Source organism: Schistocerca cancellata, chromosome 4 (genome assembly GCF_023864275.1).
Source record: "Schistocerca cancellata isolate TAMUIC-IGC-003103 chromosome 4, iqSchCanc2.1, whole genome shotgun sequence".
In the NCBI taxonomy this organism is placed as follows: Eukaryota; Metazoa; Arthropoda; class Insecta; order Orthoptera; family Acrididae; genus Schistocerca; species Schistocerca cancellata.
This window is the reverse complement of record NC_064629.1, coordinates 423,642,328-423,662,317: the sequence shown is the minus strand read 5'-3', so window position 1 is coordinate 423,662,317 and position 19,990 is coordinate 423,642,328. Positions and strand designations below refer to the sequence as shown.

Below are 19,990 nucleotides of genomic sequence, written 5' to 3'. Positions count from 1 at the left end.
CTCGGTCACTCCGGCCGGCCACGATATGAGAAACCAGTTTCCCAGAGACTGATAATTTTGCCCTGTTAACTCTTACAAGCTTATCGGACAGAATATTAGTTACCTCCTTATCAAAGCTCACAGCTTTGGATCGCTGTAGATGGCGTTGCAATGGTATCAAGCGGTCATGTGTCCCGCCACCACAGACGTAAGTCTTAACAACATTGTGGTGGGTACATGCGAGTCTTTTGTATGGAATGAGCGCCGTTAGATGGCTCAACTTTGAGACGTGACAGAACGGCTGAATGTCAACAGAATGTGTATATCAACACTCTCGGGGACCAAGTGTTGCCATTTCTTCAGCAACATGATAAGTATGCAGTGGGCACTCCCGTCTTCCAGGATGTCAACGTTTCGCTGTGCATCCAGATGGGCTGTCGCACGTTTCTATAAGGAATGTTGCTCCATTAGCAGTCATGTAACACGGAATAAGAGCAGAGACTGGCGACGCGTATCACGCCTTGTCAATGAAAACCGATTTCCAACCCAAAACGAATTAGTTCTGTCGGGAATGGAGGTCGTTTCCATTCAGTATCCGAACTCTGCTTGCCGTGGACATGTGCGATACGGTTGCTCGCAAAAGACCATTTCTCAAAGCGCTACTTAACACTAATTTCGGACGAAACTAGGGCTCGGACAGCGGTAGTTAGTCAAGTGAACGGTGGCCGAGTCTTTCACCAGTTCTTGGACCTTGCAGACTTGGGCGACATTTTGCCGAAAAGATACCATCCAATAAGAAAAAAATCGATCTCACAAGTTTTTGCAAAGTAAGTCAGTAGGGAAAAATACCCAGAAAAGAAACGTCCTGGTCATGTCCAGCTTTTCAAAACATACCATATTCGGGCAAATTATTCGTAAAAACGGCGTATACAAGCTATTTTACAGAATAAAAATATGATTCAGTAAAAAAATGTATATATCCTAATGTTAATAGCACATAACGAGATTTTTAAGAATAGACAAACCGGGTTCCATTGTTGCAAATGAAACGTCACACAGACTTATTGCATTCACTGTTAAAATCTATTATTTTCAAAATATCTGTTAAAAACAGCAGTCCAGCTGTCCCATTCAGGGTGACTGAGCCAAGTGTGTTAAAGCTGCCCGTCTTCAATGGTAGAAACAACACAGAAACTGGAGGTAGTAGCTGATTGGTAGTGTGTAGTGTCTCTTTTCAAAGTAGGTAAATCGTCGAGTGCACCGAATGCCCAATGACGTATTTAACCCACAGCATGTGACGGATGTAGTTCAACCCAGAAGTAATCCTGCGACTTGTTGGCGGTATTTTTTGTACCATGACTTGGGCACTCTCATTGAAGTTACTAAGAATTTCAACAGAACGTGTATATCAACACTATCGGAGACCAAGTGTTGACATTTCTCCAACATCATGATAAGTATGCAGTGGCCACTCCCGTCTTCCAGGATGTCAACAGCCATGTTCACAGAACTCCATATATACTTTCCTGGTTTGAAGAAAACTCTGGCGCCTTATCGCTCCTTGGCTTCCCCACTAAGTTACCCTACCTTAATCCCATAGAAAGTATCTGGCTCTAATTCGAACGTAGCAGTCATCATGCCGTCAGTTTGGTAGCTGTTCAGGATTTAATCATCAATGAGTGGCTTCAGCTAAAAATGGCATGCCTGAAGAAACATATACTCTCTCTGCAAATGGCATCCCTGAAGAAACGTATATTCTCTCTTTCTCACCGAATTCAGACCATTACATGGTATTTGCATCGTCATGTCTCCAGGAGGTGACTCATTTTTTGTCTGGTGTGGTTATATGCTCACTGTCTCGAGGGAATCACTACCGAATTTCCTTGATAGACCACATTGAAATTATTACAGTCAATATGCTATACAGATCCGTGTATTCTTTTGGAGTGTGTGTGTGTGTGTGTGTGTGTGTGTGTGTGTGTGTGTGTGTGTGTAGGAGGGAGAGAGAGAGAGAGAGAGAGAGAGAGAGAGAGAGAGAGAGAGAGGGGGAGGGAGAGAAAGAGAGAGAGAGAGAGAGAGAGAGAGAGAGAGAGAGAGAGAGAGAGAGAGGGAGAGAGAGCAAATGCTGTCCTGCAATTCATCAAATATTCATGGATGACGTTTCCGTTATGTTGTACTTGTTATGTTTCAGTCTGAAGATGTAGCAGCATTACGAAAAAAAATTACGTCCGAAGCCATCGAAAATCTACACCTCAGCGTGGTACGGGGAAATATCCAGAATGTTAAAGACTGCCTGAAATCCGGTGAGTTGGAGACATTTATTCACTTTGGTTAGCTGTTTTGATCTGCAGAAAATCTGGAGCCATTTACTGCCTATCACTGCGAACAGCGTGACAAGCATTCTTTCTATTGTGTCTTAAGTAAGGCTTCTGCCCATCGCATTCATGAATAGTAAGCCAGTGCTATAAAAGGTGTTAGTAGTATAAGTGCAGATATTGCGATCACTGGTGCCTTAATATGTATTCACTTCAGTATATTAGTTGTTTTATCTCTGCAACTAACAGTCGGGTCAGGGATTTTCTCTGCCTCGTGATGACTGGGTGTTGTGTGATGTCCTTAGGTTAGTTAGGTTTAAGTAGTTCTAAGTTCTAGGGGACTGATGACCATAGATGTTAAGTCCCATAGTGCTCAGAGCCATTTGAACCAACTAACAGTCTTCCCACAAAGGTGTTACATAATTTACTACCTGATGTTTTCTGCACAGTCGTAAATGCACCACCAAGACTAACCGTTTGTCGTCCACATGCCCACGCTTCAACACTTGACCTGCTGCGCAGGGGAAAATAAGCATTAATGGCTTGCTTTTGCCACATGTATGTGGAGGTCGTGACCAACCTAAAACATATCGCTCCTAATAGCTACAATTATTAGTCTGTAAACGAAGTAAATACTGACATAATGTTGTTCAGTAGACTGTTCTCATTCACCCAGTATGTCTCTGAGCAAATGATTATTAGTCTTTTTTTGTATGCACAGTTCCTGATGGGACCGGTACGTAAGAAGTAAAACTAGTTTCCTCAAACTGCATTCTGAAATTTTGTTTTCGAAGTCTGTACATAGATATCGAGAAAAAATAAGGATCATTCACCAAGTGCCTCTTCCACAAGTCAAACAAAGGTATGATCATCCAGCCTGCCCTTCTTTCGCTCTGTACAGGAAAAATGATCAAAATTGATGTGCCCATTGATAACAAACTCGTTAAAGAAGGAGAACTGTCAATGAGCTTTGAAACTGAAAACATCGCTCACGTGAAACCCAATTCTTGCTTTTCTCGCGTGACATTCTGAAAGTCCTGGATGAAGACCATCAGGCAGGGGCATATTACTTGAATTCCCAAAATCATCTGACTCAGTATGACACCAATGTTTGGTAATGAAAATAAGTTCATATGGGTTATCAAACAAAATTTTTGACTGGGCTGAGGCATTGCTTGACTGGGACAAAGTAGCTTGTTGTCTTCGATGTAGAGTCATGGACAGATGTACTAGAAGTAACTTTACGCCTGCCCTAGGAACGTATGTTGGGACCCTTGCCGTTCATGCTGTATATATATATATATATATATATATATATATATATATATATATATATATATATATATATATATATATATGACCTGGTATTCATGTCGGGAACAAACCGAGATAGTGTGTGTGTGTGTGTGTGTATACGGCCAAGCAGATGGAAACGGTGAAGAGGCAGCACGGCTATACCAAAAGAAATAGCGTCACAGACACAACACTTGAAGCCCTTTTTGGGGGGTTCGTGTGATCACAAACGGACATGCATGGAGAAGGCGGACTGTGCCTACACCAGATTTGGAGGATCTGGTTCTATCTCTCGACCATTTCCATCTGCTTAGCTGTACATAAACACCCTCTTCGCTTGTTCCCGACATGAACGCCAGACCATTCTGCTGTTTACAGTACTATGCGTCAATCACACAGCCTGTAGCACACAAGGAAAACATGGTGAGAGGAACATCCATTCGTCAGCGCCATCTACCGTGGCGGCGATGTATTTCCGGACATATGTTCGTAGGATCTTGTTTCCTCCACTTACAGTCAGGAATTCTTCCCTGTAGTTTGTCGGTTTTACTAATGTTCACCGTATATAATATATATATTAGTTCTACTGCCGCGTTTTTCTGTCTTTTTGTGAAGGCTAATCTTAGGAACTTCTGTAGGGATTTTGATACGTTTTTCTCTCACAGAGAGACTGATTTACGAGGTTAGTTTGTGCACATAATTTATTACCGTTACACCAGAAAAGTCCTCCGGCCGTAGATACTTAGTGTTACCCGTGAAAAACTGGGATAGGTCGTCCAGCTCATTTTCTTTGGTGTTTTGCAGATATGTACAATTACGTTATTTGGATGTGTTGCTGGAGTCAGCCGAAACAGATACTGCTCATCACGTCTTTCATGCGACTATCAGTATAGACAGAAAGCATCGGTTCGTTTCCCACTACAAACGAATTAGTTTCAAAGCAGGACTCTTAGGAGGGACATCCTATATGGACATATGACTTAGCAGACATTAATAGTAACCTCAGACTTTATACAAATGATGCACTTATCTGTAATGAAGTGCCACCTGAAAATAGCTGATCAAATATTCAGGCAGATCTCGATAAGTTTTCAAAGTAGTCCAAAGGTTGTCAACTTGCATTCAAAGTTCAGAAACGTAAAATTTTGCATTTCACTAAACGTAAAATCATGTCTCTTCTGACTGTAGTATCAGTGCGTTACAGTTGGGATCAGTAAACACATACAAATACCTGGGCGTTACAATTTGTAGCGATGTGCTGTGAAACGATCGTAGGTAAATTAGGTGGTAAATTTCGCTTCATGTTAGGGTACTGAGAAACTTCAACTTTTGTGCAGTTCATCCTAGAACATTGCTCAAGTGTTTTGGTCCCACATCAAATAGATCTAACTGCGAAACGAGAACGTATGCAAGGAAAGACAGTGCGAATGATGGAACTTTTGTTTGACCTTCGGGAGAGTGTCACGGAAATACTGAAAAATCTGAACTGGCAGGCACCTGAAGACAGATCCACAATATCTCGCAATTCAAGAACCAATAATAAGTAGAGAGCCGTTTATCCAGCAGGGGGTGTCTAATATTGGTTGTTGTTGTTGTTGATGATGATGATGTATTGAAACATAACCAACATAGATTCAGAAAATATTCTTGTCAAACACAATTGGCACTTTATTCAAAGTAATGAGTGACATCCACAGATGATATTTCTAGATTTCCAGAAGGCTTTTGACACTGTTCATCACAATTGCTTGCCTATCGAGTATCGTGTTAGCTGTGCGACTGGATTCGCGATTTCCAATCAGAAAGATTACAGCTGGTAGTAACTGAGGGGAAGTCATCTACTGAAACCTAAGTTATATCTCGGGTTCCCCAAAGAAGCATTATAGGCCCTCTATTTAAAGATTGAGTAGACAATGTGAACTGCTCTTTTTAGAGTGTTTGCAAAAGATACTGTGTTCTACCGTCTATAAAGCCATCAGAACATAAAAATAAAATCAGTCACAAAATGATTTTGACAAGATGTTTGCGGGGTGCCAAAAGTGGCAATTTCTCCTGAATAATAAAAACGTGAGTTCTTATACATGTGCACTAAAAGCATACTGGTAATCCTCGGCTGCACGATAAATCACTCAAATTTAAGGGTTATCTAGTCGACTAAATACCTATGAATTACAACTACCAACAATAGTGGTTAGACACTGGACTCGCATTCGGGAGGACGACGGTTAAATCCCGCGTCCGGCCATCCTGATTTAGGTGTTCCGTGATTTCCCTAAATCGCTCCAGGCAAATGCCGGGATGGTTCCTTTCAAAGGGCACGGCCGACTTCCTTCCCCGTCCTTCCCCAATCCGATGAGACCGATGACCTCGCTGTCTGGTCTCCTTCCCCGAACAACCCAACCTCCCAACCAACAATAAATCGGAGCCATCAAATAAAAGGAGAATTATAGACTGTTTTTTATTGACAGAATGCTTAAAAGGCGCACCACACCTACTGAAGAGACTTTCTACGCTACGATTGTCCGCCCTCCTTTGCAGTCCTGCTGAGCGGTATGGATTCCTTACCATGTAGAACTGACAAAGGACGTTCAAAATGTTCAAAGAGCAGTTCGTTTTGCATAAGCGAGTTGAGGTGACTCTCAATAAAACAAGGGCGTTTTTCGTCGCAGCGAGATCTTTTCACGAAATTAGAATTACCAACTTTCTCCTAATAATGGTAAAATATTTTGTTGATTTCTACCTACAAAGGGAGAAATGATCATTGCAGTAAAATAAGAGAACTCAAAGCTCGCCCGGAAAGATTTGAGTGTTCATTCTTCCCATGCGATATTCAAGAGTAAGATGGTAGAGAAATAGTCTTAAACTGGTTATATGAAATGTTGCCAAACTCTTAACTGAGAAATGCGGAGAAAAATTATGTAATTCCAGATGAAGATGTAGATGATGATAATGATAATTATGACAGAATAGCTAGACAGCGAAAATAATCCATTGCTGAATGCCTCTTCATGGTACTAAAAAAATTATCCAATATAATTCTTGTGGAGGCCTTGGTGATAGAGGAAATGCTTAGCTCATCACGGAATCTCTAGCTGTAGTAAGATAGACTTAGAACTGTGTACTTGGAATGCCCATTCTTGTGGATTCATTGTGATTTCAGTAATCGCTCGATACATTTTCTTTAACCCGCGAGAGGCTAGCTAACACAACTTCCGTACACGAAATTGAAACCGTACTGTTTCTTAGTTACAGTGAATAAAAGAGAGGTAAATGTGATTAATCGATAGCAGCACATTTCATTCCTCTATAACTGCTATCGAAACATTTCCAAATATTTACTCAACTAAACAATATTGATCCCACATATCCTTCTGTGGGCATGTCCTCATGATGTAGGAAAGAAATCTGAGCATATCAGAGGACAAGAGACTTATATCTAGCCCAGATATGTGTCACACTGAAAAACTGATGGAGGCAAAGTAGATTAGTTGACGATAACACAGACTTCATCTGTAATGTATAAAGATTTGTTTCAGTTCAGAAATAGAAAGACGGACAGTCAAATTTCAAAACAAGCATCTACTATCAATATATTCCTCTAGTTATCGACCATAAATAGTGACATTTCAATAACAGCTACTAGAGAAGAAAGTTACGATGCTTAGCAATTCATGCTGCAAAATTCTAAACTGCCTCATGGCTCCAGTTTGATTTCTTCTCACTAGAAACGGTATTTCAGTCAACGTAACGCAAATTATAAAATATATAGACTGAATTAACTAGTACGTACTTTCTAATACGAAATAACCCGCCGCGTGAAGTAACCGCGCGATGTGAGGCGTCTTGTCACGGTTCGCGCGGCTCCCCCAGTCGGAGGTTCGAGTCCTCCCTCGGGCATGGGTGTGTGTATGTTGTCCTTAGCGTAAGTTAGTTTAAGTGGTTTGTAAGTCCAGGGACCTCAGCAGTTTGGTCCCATAGAAGCTTACCACAAATTTCCAAAAACAAAAAATAACTCCCACAATCAGAAAACGGATACAACTTCGACTCCTCTTTGCCCATCTATGAAAATCTTAATTCTGTGAGGATACTGATATGTGATTAATCAGTTATGCTTCCCAATTGCTTAAAGAAGAAATTAAAATCTGCAGATCACTGGAATCACAGATTTATTAAGAGTATATATTTTCACTGAGAAAACGTATTATTTTTGTAAGCCAGTTAATGTGTTCCATAGCTAGATATAGTAGTCACATAACAGAACTAGTCAGTTAATGAAGAGCTTTCTCCCAAGTAAAAGAAAAATACTAAGTAACTGGTTCAAATGGCTCTAAGCACAATGGGACTTAACATCTGACGTCATCAGTCCCCTAGACTCAGAACTACTTGAACCTAACTAACCTAAGGACATCACACACATCCATGCCCGAGGCAGGATTATAACCTCTGACCGTAGCAGTCGCGCGGTTCCGGACTGAAGCGCCTAGAACTGCTCGTCCACAACGGCCGGCTACTAAGTAATTGTTCCAAATAGTGACGACTGAAGTGGATTTTAAGAAAGTTGTTAGAAACCCATTAATGGAAGACATACATTATTTCTAGTTAATCATAGGTTTCCTGAAATATTTTGAATTTATTTTCAGAGAAGTAAGACCCAGGTCACTGCGTGTTCATGTACAACAACTAAGCGTTTACATTAGATGTAAGTATTAAACACCTGAATGTGGAGTGGGGAGAAACGAAAGGAACTAATGACAACAGTTGTATCGGGGCTTCGTGTGGAGTCAGCGGCGACGAGCGAAAATGTGTGCCGGACCAGGACTCGAACATGGGATTTCCTGCTCACTAGGCAGCTGCGTTAACCACAGCGCCATCTGGAGAGAGTGCTTAGGTCAAATGCGCGGACTATCTCGGCATGATCCACGGCCGACCCACATTCCCGCCGAACACCACCTATCTGCAGTCCCCATCCATGTCCTCCATTTTGCGATAAACACTGTGTCCGAATGACACTAAATTTCCAAGTAAGCAGGAAATCACAAGTTCGAGTCCCGGTCCAGCACACAATTTCACTCGTCGCTGTTGACTCCGCACGAAGTCGTCAAACAGTTGATATCGTTGGTTCCTTCTCTTTTCTTTCCTTACTCCTCCACCTTCAGTTATATAATATTTATCGCACATGTCCGAAAGAACAGACACCATGCATCTTGTAATCAGGTGTAAGTCCCTAATGTATTATAGTTCAGCTTATTCATCATGCAATATTTGTCGTTCAGTCCATTAGGAACAAACAATAAATTTTTGGTCATCGTCGCACAGCGTTCTTCCTGATTTCTAACTCGGTGAATGTTTTATAGTTTTGAAATGAGTTCTACTGAATTATATACGTCTCCCTTCTTAAAGTCAAATGAGGAGCATACCCTTACGGTTTACTGGCATACTTTCGTCAGTACTACTTGTGGGCCGGCCGCTGTGGCCGAACGGTTTTGGGCGCTTCAGTCTGGAACCGCGCTGCTGCTACGGTCGCAGGTTCGAATCCTGCCTCGGGCATGGATGTGTGTGATGTCCTTAGGTTAGTTAGGTTTAAGTAGTTCTACGTCTAGGGGACTGGTGACCTCAGATGTTATGTCCCATAGTGCTTAAAGCCATTTGAACCATTTTGAACTACCTGTGGAATCTTCAAAGATTTTCGTGCCGTCCGTTTCATTTCCATAATCATGAAATATATCTGATGAACACCTTATACCAGTTATTAAGAGAGAAAACTCAAATGATGTAAATTACAGAGTGACATAGCGTCCGTGCGTTGAGTGGCCACTAAACAGCTTTAGGAGGTCCACAACAGACGAAAACAGGAAGTTGGACCACCTCTCGCGTTTTATAGAATGTTTGTGTTTTGTGAACAGACCCTCTAACTGTGAAATACTGAGTGCAAAAGACGAGAAGAGCAAGGAATGTTTCGGGTGACAGGAATGCGTCATATTTATTTTAGAAATACCTGCAGCTCCAGATGAATCTGTATCCGAAGGTAATTAATGAGTTTTATAACAGAGAATCCAACATCAGGGGCAGAGTCCACATAGCATGAAACACCTGTAGCTTACATATTTTATTCCATCACTTCCTTCCCTTGAGATTAGCCTTCAACAGAAAAGAAACATAAGTGCATGACTATCATTTTTGATCCCGAAATGTAAAAAGATTTGACAGTATCGCCTTGATTTCGATACACTGGTCTTCGAGCACCACGGTCTCATCTTCTCTTGCGATTCCCAATTCTTGACAGAGAGATGGTCTGCCACTTCCTTCTTCATTATTCAGACTTGTCTGACCACACTGTGTCATACGATGCGCCGTTAGTGCTGAGTACTTTCACCAGCTAAGAAAGTATTGTTGCAGCGTTATTCCACTTCAAATGCAAATGAATGACTGCTAGGTACTCCACTTTATCAGTGGTCTGTTACTTGTTTTGGTCCCCTCTGTCGCCGTACTACTGTACCGTACTGTGGTGTGGGATTTAAGTGTGTCCTGGGACTGTAAACACATACCTAAGCTCAAAGAAAAAATGAATTACATAACTTTATTTTTTCTGTGAAATGCCAGTGTAAACCCTAAGTTGATCCGCACCAGTTGGTTCTACTCAAGTCGTAGCTTTTATAACCATAGGATAGAAAATTTTCCCTTGTCCCATCTGCCTTCCGCGAATTTGCTGACCATTGAACAATGCCCTCTGTAGACAGATCATTGGCAGGAGGTACACGTCGTGAACCGTCCATTATTGTAGGAGGTGAGTCGCCATAGGATATCTTTTTAGCATATACACTGGGTTCACGTGCTGACCTCTGCTCAAGGTCCCAGAGAACCTGCCTTGGGTGACCAGGAGCATCTCTGCCCTCAGTCGGCGTCCGGCTTTTAAGATGCCCAAAGGGTCCCATGGGAGCAGCACGGTAGGGTGTGCCAGTCACTGTCCTGGCTTTCTGTTAACGCTGGCTGTTCAAGGCCTCGGCTTGTAAGCAAAAATACTACATTCATGCACCGATTCCCAATTACCAGACAGAAAAGAGATTGATAAAGATGGCTTGACCTGTACTATCACTGTCATAATCCTCATTATTTACATAAAACATAATGAACAGGGTATGCTACACATGACTTTAATCGGTGTCAGATGTGATTTGCGTATTACTAAAATGGAAAGTTTCAGCCTGGAAATGACTTGACACTTTTCATCGCATCCAGACCGTCTTAGAAAAGTTGTGCATTTGGTGTTACACTAAAGATTATGGTGTCTGTGGTGTATGTTTTGACTATCATAGACAGATCCACTGAAAAGCGTTATACAAAAGAACCCAACTTGCTCTGAGAAATGTGATACATTTGCGTTCGCCACCCAAGGTATGTGTATGTGGACACTGCCACGTCAGTATCAGAAAAAACACAACACAAAAAGATGTTCAGTTGAAGGTGCATTCACTGTGTTACAGGTGCATGGCGGCAGCATGCATAGTGGTAGGTAAGCTGATCAGAATGTCCTGTCAGTGATTAGACCTCCCTCTCTCTGGGGAGGAGAGGTCCAGGCAAGGTCCACGGCGAAGTATGGTGGCTTCCATCAAGGTGGGAACAAGATACAGACTTCCTCTTCTGAACATCTCTGGGTTTCATCTGGGTTTCTTCATTGTTCAGGAAGAGAGCAAAGCTTTGTTTTGTACCGGCTCTGCATGGTGCAGAAGACCACATACAAGAATTTACGTCTTAGGTTGTGATTCTCCATTGCACTGATAAAAGCGACATACAAAACGAGTCGCTCAACAGAGCAAAGGAAAGAGTTGTCTATAGAGTACTGCTACAGTACATTATATTACTATCCAACTGCTTGATTCAGGAGTGCTTTTCACACTGCTTGAGCAGTGTGATAGCACATGAGAATTCTGGCTCAAATGGCTCTGAGCAAATGAGAATTCTCTCAAAGAGAAAAACTTGTGGAAAGGTTTACGGCACAGTACTGCCCCGCATGACGGACTGGCCAGTCTCGTTGTCAGAAAATGGAACATGTGTGGCGTTTGATTCTGCATTGCCTTCATACATCAATATGTGCAGAGCTGCAGTTGAATGTCTCTTCTCTGCTGCTGCGGTGTGATAATGTGAACAAAATTACGTGTTGCAGTTGCATGTGTTGATAAAGTTAGTATTATAGGCGTCAGACGTCTGCTGATCTCCATGACGGCCCCTCGTGCAACGGCTCGCCATCAGTTGGTGGGTGCCCCAACTGCCTTCCTTCAAGGTTGTCTCACCAGACCGCTCAGCGCTGAGGCGGCTCACTCACTCCACCAGAAGCGTGAGCGGAACTCGTTATTGTACACCCAGTATACTGCTAACTCTTTCTCTTCTGTCTCCTTCCCTTTGGTGTGTCTGCACACTGCTGCCAGCTGGGTTTCCAGGGAGGGCCACATCATCACATAGAACGCTCCGTTCACCTACAGCTGCCGACCAATGTCCATACCTTTCGCTTGCATTTGCCATTGGCCTCCTGCACAGAACTCAAAGTCCAGGAATTACAATGTTATCTTAACTTAGTTATTAATACTTTCAAAATTAGCTGCCCTTTGAATGATTTGTTCTCTAATTACATTTGCTTGCAATATACAATTTAATCAAAAAATTGCAAAAGTATTCTGATCGATCTATTTTACAATAATCCTCTTATTAATAAATTAATTATCTCTTACCCCTTCATTTTAACTCATCATGCTCTCTAAGTTTAAAGTAGCACTAAATTCACATCATAAATTGACCCTCATATACAGAGTAGTTTGTTAGATTCATTGATCATTACTGAGCACGTGTATCTCTCCTCCTTTCATCCTTGCAACTCTTAGTTTATGTACCTGTCTTAAAGTAATAATACCGCATCTGTTATTTTCAACACATCCTAATGCTATTAACAAAGTGAAGATGAACATGAAACCGTCACCCATTCGCTGTCATCTCTCTTTACTTCCTTGTGTATTCTTCCCTTCTTCCACTCCCTGTTATCTCTCTTATTCGTCAAGTCTCATTGATTATTCTCATTACTCTTTTGTCTTTTACATTTGGATGGCGTGCACATACAGCAAGTAGTTCATCTGTGAACATTAACTTTACACAGAAATTTACACACAACTTCTTCTCTTTTCAGTATAGGAATGTGGGGCAACAAGAAAGTCATAGAAATTATAATCATATCTATACTTTTATTAGAGTGCTTCCTCCACTTTTCCTTGTTTTTTCGTATTATAATACAGATTTTTTTCTGTACATTCTCATTTTTTATTCAAGACTCCGGCTTATGGTTCAAATAGCTCTAAGACCTGTGGGACTTAACATCTGAGGTCATCAGTCCCCTAGACTTAGAACTACTTAAACCTAACTAACCTAAGGACATCATACACATACATGCCCGAGGCAGGATTCGAATCTGCGATCGTAGCAGCAGCGCGGTTCCAGACTGAAGCGCCTAGAACAGCTCGGCCACAGCGGCCAGCACTCCGGTTTATAGTCAATGTTTTCTTCTGACGTGTTCCTGCAATCTATATGATTCTACCTTCCTTCCTATTTTCTCGGCCTCCATTAGATCAATTTCTACTATTTAAACAGAAAAAACACAAACATTAAGTTTCAGTTGGCCTTCCACTCAAGACATAAGTTTCATGGTTACTAGTAAGGTTCGTTGTGGATGATTGGTTGTCTTAATGCAAATATGGGTACTCGATAATTTCAATTCGCAATTGCCCCTTCGAACCATACTTACTAAAACTGCAGTACGCACACAGTCTGGGTTAAAAGCCAAAAATGTAAATAAAAAAAGTCCCCAACTAACTTAGCACAAAGCCCCAGCGTACTCTCGATGTTGGACAAATTCACAACACCTCAACTCACTTCTCAACTTGGTCGTGTCGTTTCCTTGGTGCTAACATTAACTACCAAGGTTCCTGAAGTTCTTCTGCGTGGGAAAACTGTATACTACATCACTGTAACTCCTTCCACCAACTAAGGACAACTACAGACTCAAGCACAATTCAAATACCTGTCTCTATACTGTATTCTTTAAAAATAAAACCTTCTTCACAACTCAAATAACTCACGTGAAGACCAGCTCTTATTCTGTCATTATGGCTGTCGTCCACAACACTCATATATGGACCTTCATCTTGCTTCTAAGATCTCTTATATCATTTACTTGATTGGCAGACATTTTGCCACAACAGCATGTTACATAATTATACTCCTCTCACTACTGCTTTTATTTTTATTAATTATCTTTGCACAGTTATCTATGGACAACCTGTTGCCAGAACGTATGCTCCATTTTATGTAAGATAAAATAACCTAAATGTGAGTAGTAGAAAACTGCTAGGGTCTACTGATCAACAGTTACGATTCAACAACCTATCAGTTCCCTCTCTTTGTTTCTAGTACAGTATACAATGCCAGCAATTCAAACAACAATTGACACTCATTAGTCTAAGCAGACACAAAATACCGAGAAGCAAACATACCAGAAGTTAAACTAGCATTGCATCTTTAAAAAAATCCACATTGTCTCATCGTCTCTGCACTATTTCTGTTATGCATCATTTATTGCGACGTGCCATTTCCTGCATTTCCATTCCTTCTTGGATCAAGAGGTAGAATTTCAATAATTTCAGCCTGTGACCTTCTCGTCTCTGGTTCGTCCCAGTTGTGCCTGTATCTATTTCCACAGTCATTTCTATAATAGTTCCAGCCTCCTGGATTTCGCAGATATGCTCGAAATTTCCTGTTACTCGAGGTCTGAAACCTGTTATTTCTGCGTTCATTAGAACAATGTTGCTGCCCAATACATGATCCTCCTGTCCTCTTCTTCTTTCGTATGGATTTTTCTCTTTTGAAGCAAGCTCCGATTTCAATAAAACACTCTTAAATGCTTTCATGTCCGCACCACAATGTCCCACAAGGATTTGGGGGTACTATCTGGGCAGTTTCAGACAAGAGAACCCAATAACCTCAGATACACTACATAGTGCATCGAGAAATTTGATTTTCTTGACCATTGCTTCAAAGAGCTACACAGAACTTCAGAATTCAAATGCATCTAAATTTCTACTCATTATGATCTCTTGTTTAATTCGTTCTTGCATTGCCTTTGACCAATAACTTGTTATGGATGCCCCTCTAAACTCTTCGCGTGACGTGCAGTTTAATGCAATTGATCTCATTCTTGCTGCAGTTTCGCCTTCAAGGTAGCTGCAGAGAAATTCCAGCTTTTACCTTAATGATCATGGCATTCAAAGTGATTGGTTGAATTGCCCAATCCAAACCTTTGGTGCAAGGAGTTTCCATTGTGTCTGTAAGATTGGAATTGCAAATTGAGAGAAGGTTTTTATAATTAAATTCTTGTTCCTTTCGCCCTCTCAGCATGGCTTCTGCTGATGGGCTTCTACTTCCATCTATGCCTTGCGAACTGATAGAAAATTCTTGTCCAAAGTGCTTTCCAGAATTGCTACTATATATCTCACGTACATTACTTCTTCTCGGTGGAGTGCAATGGAACTCGCCATTTGCCTCTTCCTGCCATCCTAACACTTACTCCACTTTTTCTTCTAACTCACCGTTATCTATCGATAAAGTTTCATTCTTATGTTTTTGATGATTATTTTGCACCGCCTGCTTTTCTTTAAATGTAAACAGCTCCTGTACTTCTGAGGATTCCGCAGTCAGTACAGGACACTTTCCATCTGGACCCTCACGTATTTTCCTGGTGTCTTCCTCTACAATTATTGTACAGTTGCTAATTGTTAATGTTTTGTGGCTTCGCATAGTTGCATTTCTATTTATACTGGCAGCTTCAGGACTCCTTCCTCGATCTCACTGACACCTCTTTCTACCTTGTCAACTCGTTTTTGCAGCTCTCCTGGTCTCTTTTGGAACTTTCTGCCACCTTTCCGCAAAACAGGAATTTGTTCTAACTGTGCTGTTATTTCACCTACCTGTGTTGTTAATTTCTACAAATCTTTAAGTGTTTGCTTCATTGTCTCTCTTTCTTCCTTCCTTGTGTCTCTTATTTCCTGATCCAAATCTTTTAGACATTTCTTCGTTTCTTGCCTTTCCTGTCCTGCGTTCTCATCCATCTTCGTTTCTTCCCTTGCTTTTCTTCCTCGTCATTTATCTTTTTAAAATTTTTTAGAGTTCTGATGTTAATATCCTTGAGTTCCGATGGTCAACTTGCCGATGGGGTGGCCACACTCAACTGAGAAACTGTCTACGGTTTGTTCATTCTTACGCTAATCTCCACTTGTGACTGTCCACTTTGTGACTGTCGCTTCAACATGCTGTGATCCCATTCCTCATTAAAGCTACCTCTACCTCTGTCTGTTTCTACACAGTCTGCTAATTCTGTCTCGGGCACTCTGTCACTAAAGGATACCTGTTCAGTAAGAAACATCACCTGCTCTCTGTCTACTGCAATCTCTTCTCTACCCTGACCTGCCTCCATAATTGCTAACTGATTCTTCCTCGCTAGTATTTTTTGTAATCCGGCCTGACTTCTAGTTTTCATTCGCTGACAAAAGACCGAACGCATAAAATTTTTTACGTCGAAACTAATTAAAAAATAGCAACTAAAGATACAATATCCCACGTTCACAGATATAAGAAGTCCTCCAAGATTTTCAACGCCGATGTCAGACCGTTAGTTCAACATCAAGTGGAGGAGAATCCACAAAACCATTGTGAAAGCCGGAAAAGAAAAACACGTATTAAATATTCGCTCCAACAACTTAACTTAAACTCCTGATTACATATAATTCTCGATGTTAAGCCTCAGTTTTAAAAACCGTCATCAGAATCTACATGAAAACGAAAGTTTACTTTCCTGGCAGCGTCGCGATTTTATGCGATACACCAGTGTGAGGCCAAAGTTGATCTGCATCGGTTGAGCCTGCTAAGCAACAGCTCAAATGCTTAATAAAAGTCATGCAGTGGATCTAAGTAAAGCAGTTAATGAAAGGTAGCCTTAACATTGAATACCAGGAACCGTTATTCCCATAATTTACTGTTAACTGACTTCAACAAAGGGATTTACTAATAACGAAATGAAAAGCAAAGGTAAATCCCAATATTTAGTAAAAATTATTCGTCTGATAAAGGACATTAGAAGACTTTTAATGGATAACACAACAAGAACATCAAAATAAGACAAGAGACTTGTTGTTGTTGTTGTGGTCTTCAGTCCTGAGACTGGTTTGATGCAGCTCTCCATGCTACTCTATCCTGTGCAAGCTTCTTCATCCCCCAGTACCTACTGCAACCTACATCCTTCTGAATCTGCTTGGTGTATTCATATCTTGGTCTCCCTTTACGATTTTTACCCTCTACGCTGCCCTCCAGTACTAAATTGGTGATCCCTTGATGCCTCAGAACATGTCCTACCAACCGATCCCTTCTTCTAGTCAAGTTGTGCCACAAACTTCTCTACTCCCCAATCCTATTCAACACCTCCTCATTAGTTATGTGATCTACCCATATAATCTTCAGCATTCTTCTGTAGCACCACATTTCGAAAGCTTCTATTCTCTTCTTGTCTAAACTATTTATCGTCCATGTTTCACTTCCATACATGGCTACACTCCATACAAATACTTTCAGAAACGACTTCCTGACACTTAAATCTGTACTCGATGTTAACAAATTTATCTTCTTCAGAAACGCTTTCCTTGCCATTGCCAGTCTACATTTTATATCCTCTCTACTTCGACCATCATCAGTTATTTTGCTCCCCAAATAGCAAAGCTCCTTTACTACTTTAAGTGTCTCATTTTCTAATCTAATTCCCTCAGCAACACCCGATTTAATTCGACTACATTCCATTATCCTCGTTTTGCTTTTGTTGATGTTCATCTTATATCCTCCTTTGAAGACCCTGTCCATTCCGTTCAACTGCTCTTCCAAGTCCTTTGCTGTCTCTGACAGAATTACAATGTCATCGGAGAACCTCAAAGTTTTTATTTCTTCTCCATAGATTTTAATACCTACTCCGAAATTTTCTTTTGTTTCCTTCACTGGTTGCTCAATATACAGATTGAATAACATCGGGAGAGGCAGAGGCTACAACCCTGTCCCACTCCCTTCTCAACCACTGCTTCCCTTTCATGCCCCTCAACTCTTATAACTGCCATTTGGTTTCTATACTAATTGTAAATAGCCTTTCTCTCCCTGTATTTTACCCCTGCCACCTTCAGAATTTGAAAGAGAGTATTCCAGTCAACATTGTCAAAAGCTTTCTCTAAGTCTACAAATGCTAGAAACGTAGGTTTGCCTTTCGAGTCTCGGTCCGGCACACAGTTTTAATCCGCCAGGAAGTTTCATATCAGCGCACACTCCGCTGCAGAGTGAAAATCTCATTCTGCTTTCTTTAATCTAGCTTCTAAGATAAGTCGTAGGGTCAGTATTGCTTCACGTGTTCCAATATTTCTACGGAATCCAAAATGATCTTCCCTAGATCGGCTTCTACTAGTTTTTCCATTCGTCTGTAAAGAATTTGCGTTAGTATTTTGCAGCTGTGACTTATTAAACTGATAGATCGGTAATTTTCACATCTGTCAACACCTGCTTTCTGTGGGATTGGAATTATTATATTCTTCTTGAAGTCTGAGGGTATTTCGCCTGTGTCATACATCTTGCTCACCAGATTGTAGAGTTTTGTCAGGACTGGCTCTCCCAAGGCCGTCAGTAGATCTAATGGAATGTTGTCTACTCCCGGGGCCTTGTTTCGACTCAGGTCTTTCAGTGCTCTGTCAAACTCTTCACGCAGTATCATATCTCCCATTTCATCTTCATCTACATCCTCTTCCATTTTCATAATTTTGTCCTCAAGTACATCCCCCTTGTATAGACCCTCTATATGCTCCTTCCACCTTTCTGCTTTCCCTTCTTTGCTTAGAACTGGGTTTCCATCTGAGCTCTTAATATTCATACAAGTGGTTCTCTTTTCTCCAAAGATCTCTTTAATTTTCCTGTAGGCAGTATCTATCTTACCCCTAGTGAGATAAGCCTCTATATCCTTACATTTATCCTCTAGCCATCCCTGCTTAGCCATTTTGCACTTCCTGTCGCTCTCATTTTTGAGACGTTTGTATTCCTTTTTGCCTGCTTCATTTACTGCATTTTTATATTTTCTCCTTTCATCAATTAAATTCAATATTTCTTCTGTTACCCAAGGATTTCTACTAGCTCTCGTCTTTTTACCTACTTGATCCTCTGCTGCCTTCACTACTTCATCCCTCAAAGCTACCCATTCTTCTTCTACTGTATTTCTTTCCCCCATTCCTGCGATTTGTTCCCTTACGCTCTCCCTGAAACTCTGTACAACCTCTGGTTTAGTCAGTTTATCCAGGTCCCATCTCCTTTTTGCAGTTTCTTCAGTTTTAATCTACAGTTCATAACCAATAGATTGTGGTCAGAGTCCACATCTGCGCCTGGAATTGTCTTACAATTTAAAACCTGGTTCGTAAATCTCTGTCTTACCATTATATAATCTATCTGATACCTACTAGTATCTCCAGGCTTGTTCCATGTATACAACCTTCTTTTATGATTCTTGAACCAAGTGTTAGCTATGATTAAGTTGTGCTCTGTGCAAAATTCTACCAGGCGGCTTCCTCTTTCATTTCTTAGCCCCAATCCATATTCACCTACTACGTTTCCTTTTCTCCCTTTTTATACTACCGAATTCCAGTCCCCCGTGACTATTAAATTTTCGTCTCCCTTCACTATCTGAATAATTTCTTTTATTTCGTCATACATTACTTCAATTTCTTCGTCATCTGCAGAGCTAGTTGGCATATAAACTTGTACTACTGTAGTAGGTGTGGGCTTCGTGTCTATCTTGGCCACAATAATGCGTTCACTATGCTGTTTGTAGTAGCTTACCCGCATTCCTATTTTTTATTCATTATTAAACCTACTCCTGCATACCCTTATTTGGCTTTGTATTTATAATCTTGTATTCGCATGATCAAAAGTCTTGTTCCTCCTGCCACCGAACTTCACTAATTCCCACTATATCTAACTTTAACCTAACCATTTCCCTTTTTAAATTTTCTAACCTACCTGCCCGATTAAGGGATCTGACATTCCACACTCCGATCCGTAGAACGCCAGTTTTCTTTCTCCTGATAACGACGTCCTCCTGATTAGTCCCCGCCCGGAGATCCGAATGGGGGACTATTTTACCTCCGGAAAATTTTACCCAAGAGGACGCCATCATCATTAACCATACAGTAGAGCTGCATGCCCTCGGGAAAAAATACGGCTGTAGTTTCCCCTTGCTTTCAACCGTTCGCAGTACCAGCACAGCGAGGCTGTTTTGGTTAGTGTTACAAGGCCAGATC

At 41.1% G+C, this 19,990-nt stretch overlaps 1 protein-coding gene across 1 annotated transcript in view; it reads left to right on the top strand.

The window, feature by feature from the left end:
- LOC126184233 (inversin-like) overlaps positions 1 to 19,990 on the top strand; it is a 135,982-nt gene that overhangs the window by 21,180 nt on the left and 94,812 nt on the right. Inside the window, exon 3 of the mRNA XM_049926603.1 lies at positions 2,171 to 2,282. Coding sequence (XP_049782560.1) covers positions 2,171 to 2,282 — 112 coding nt within the window. The remainder of the gene's footprint in view (positions 1 to 2,170; positions 2,283 to 19,990) is intronic.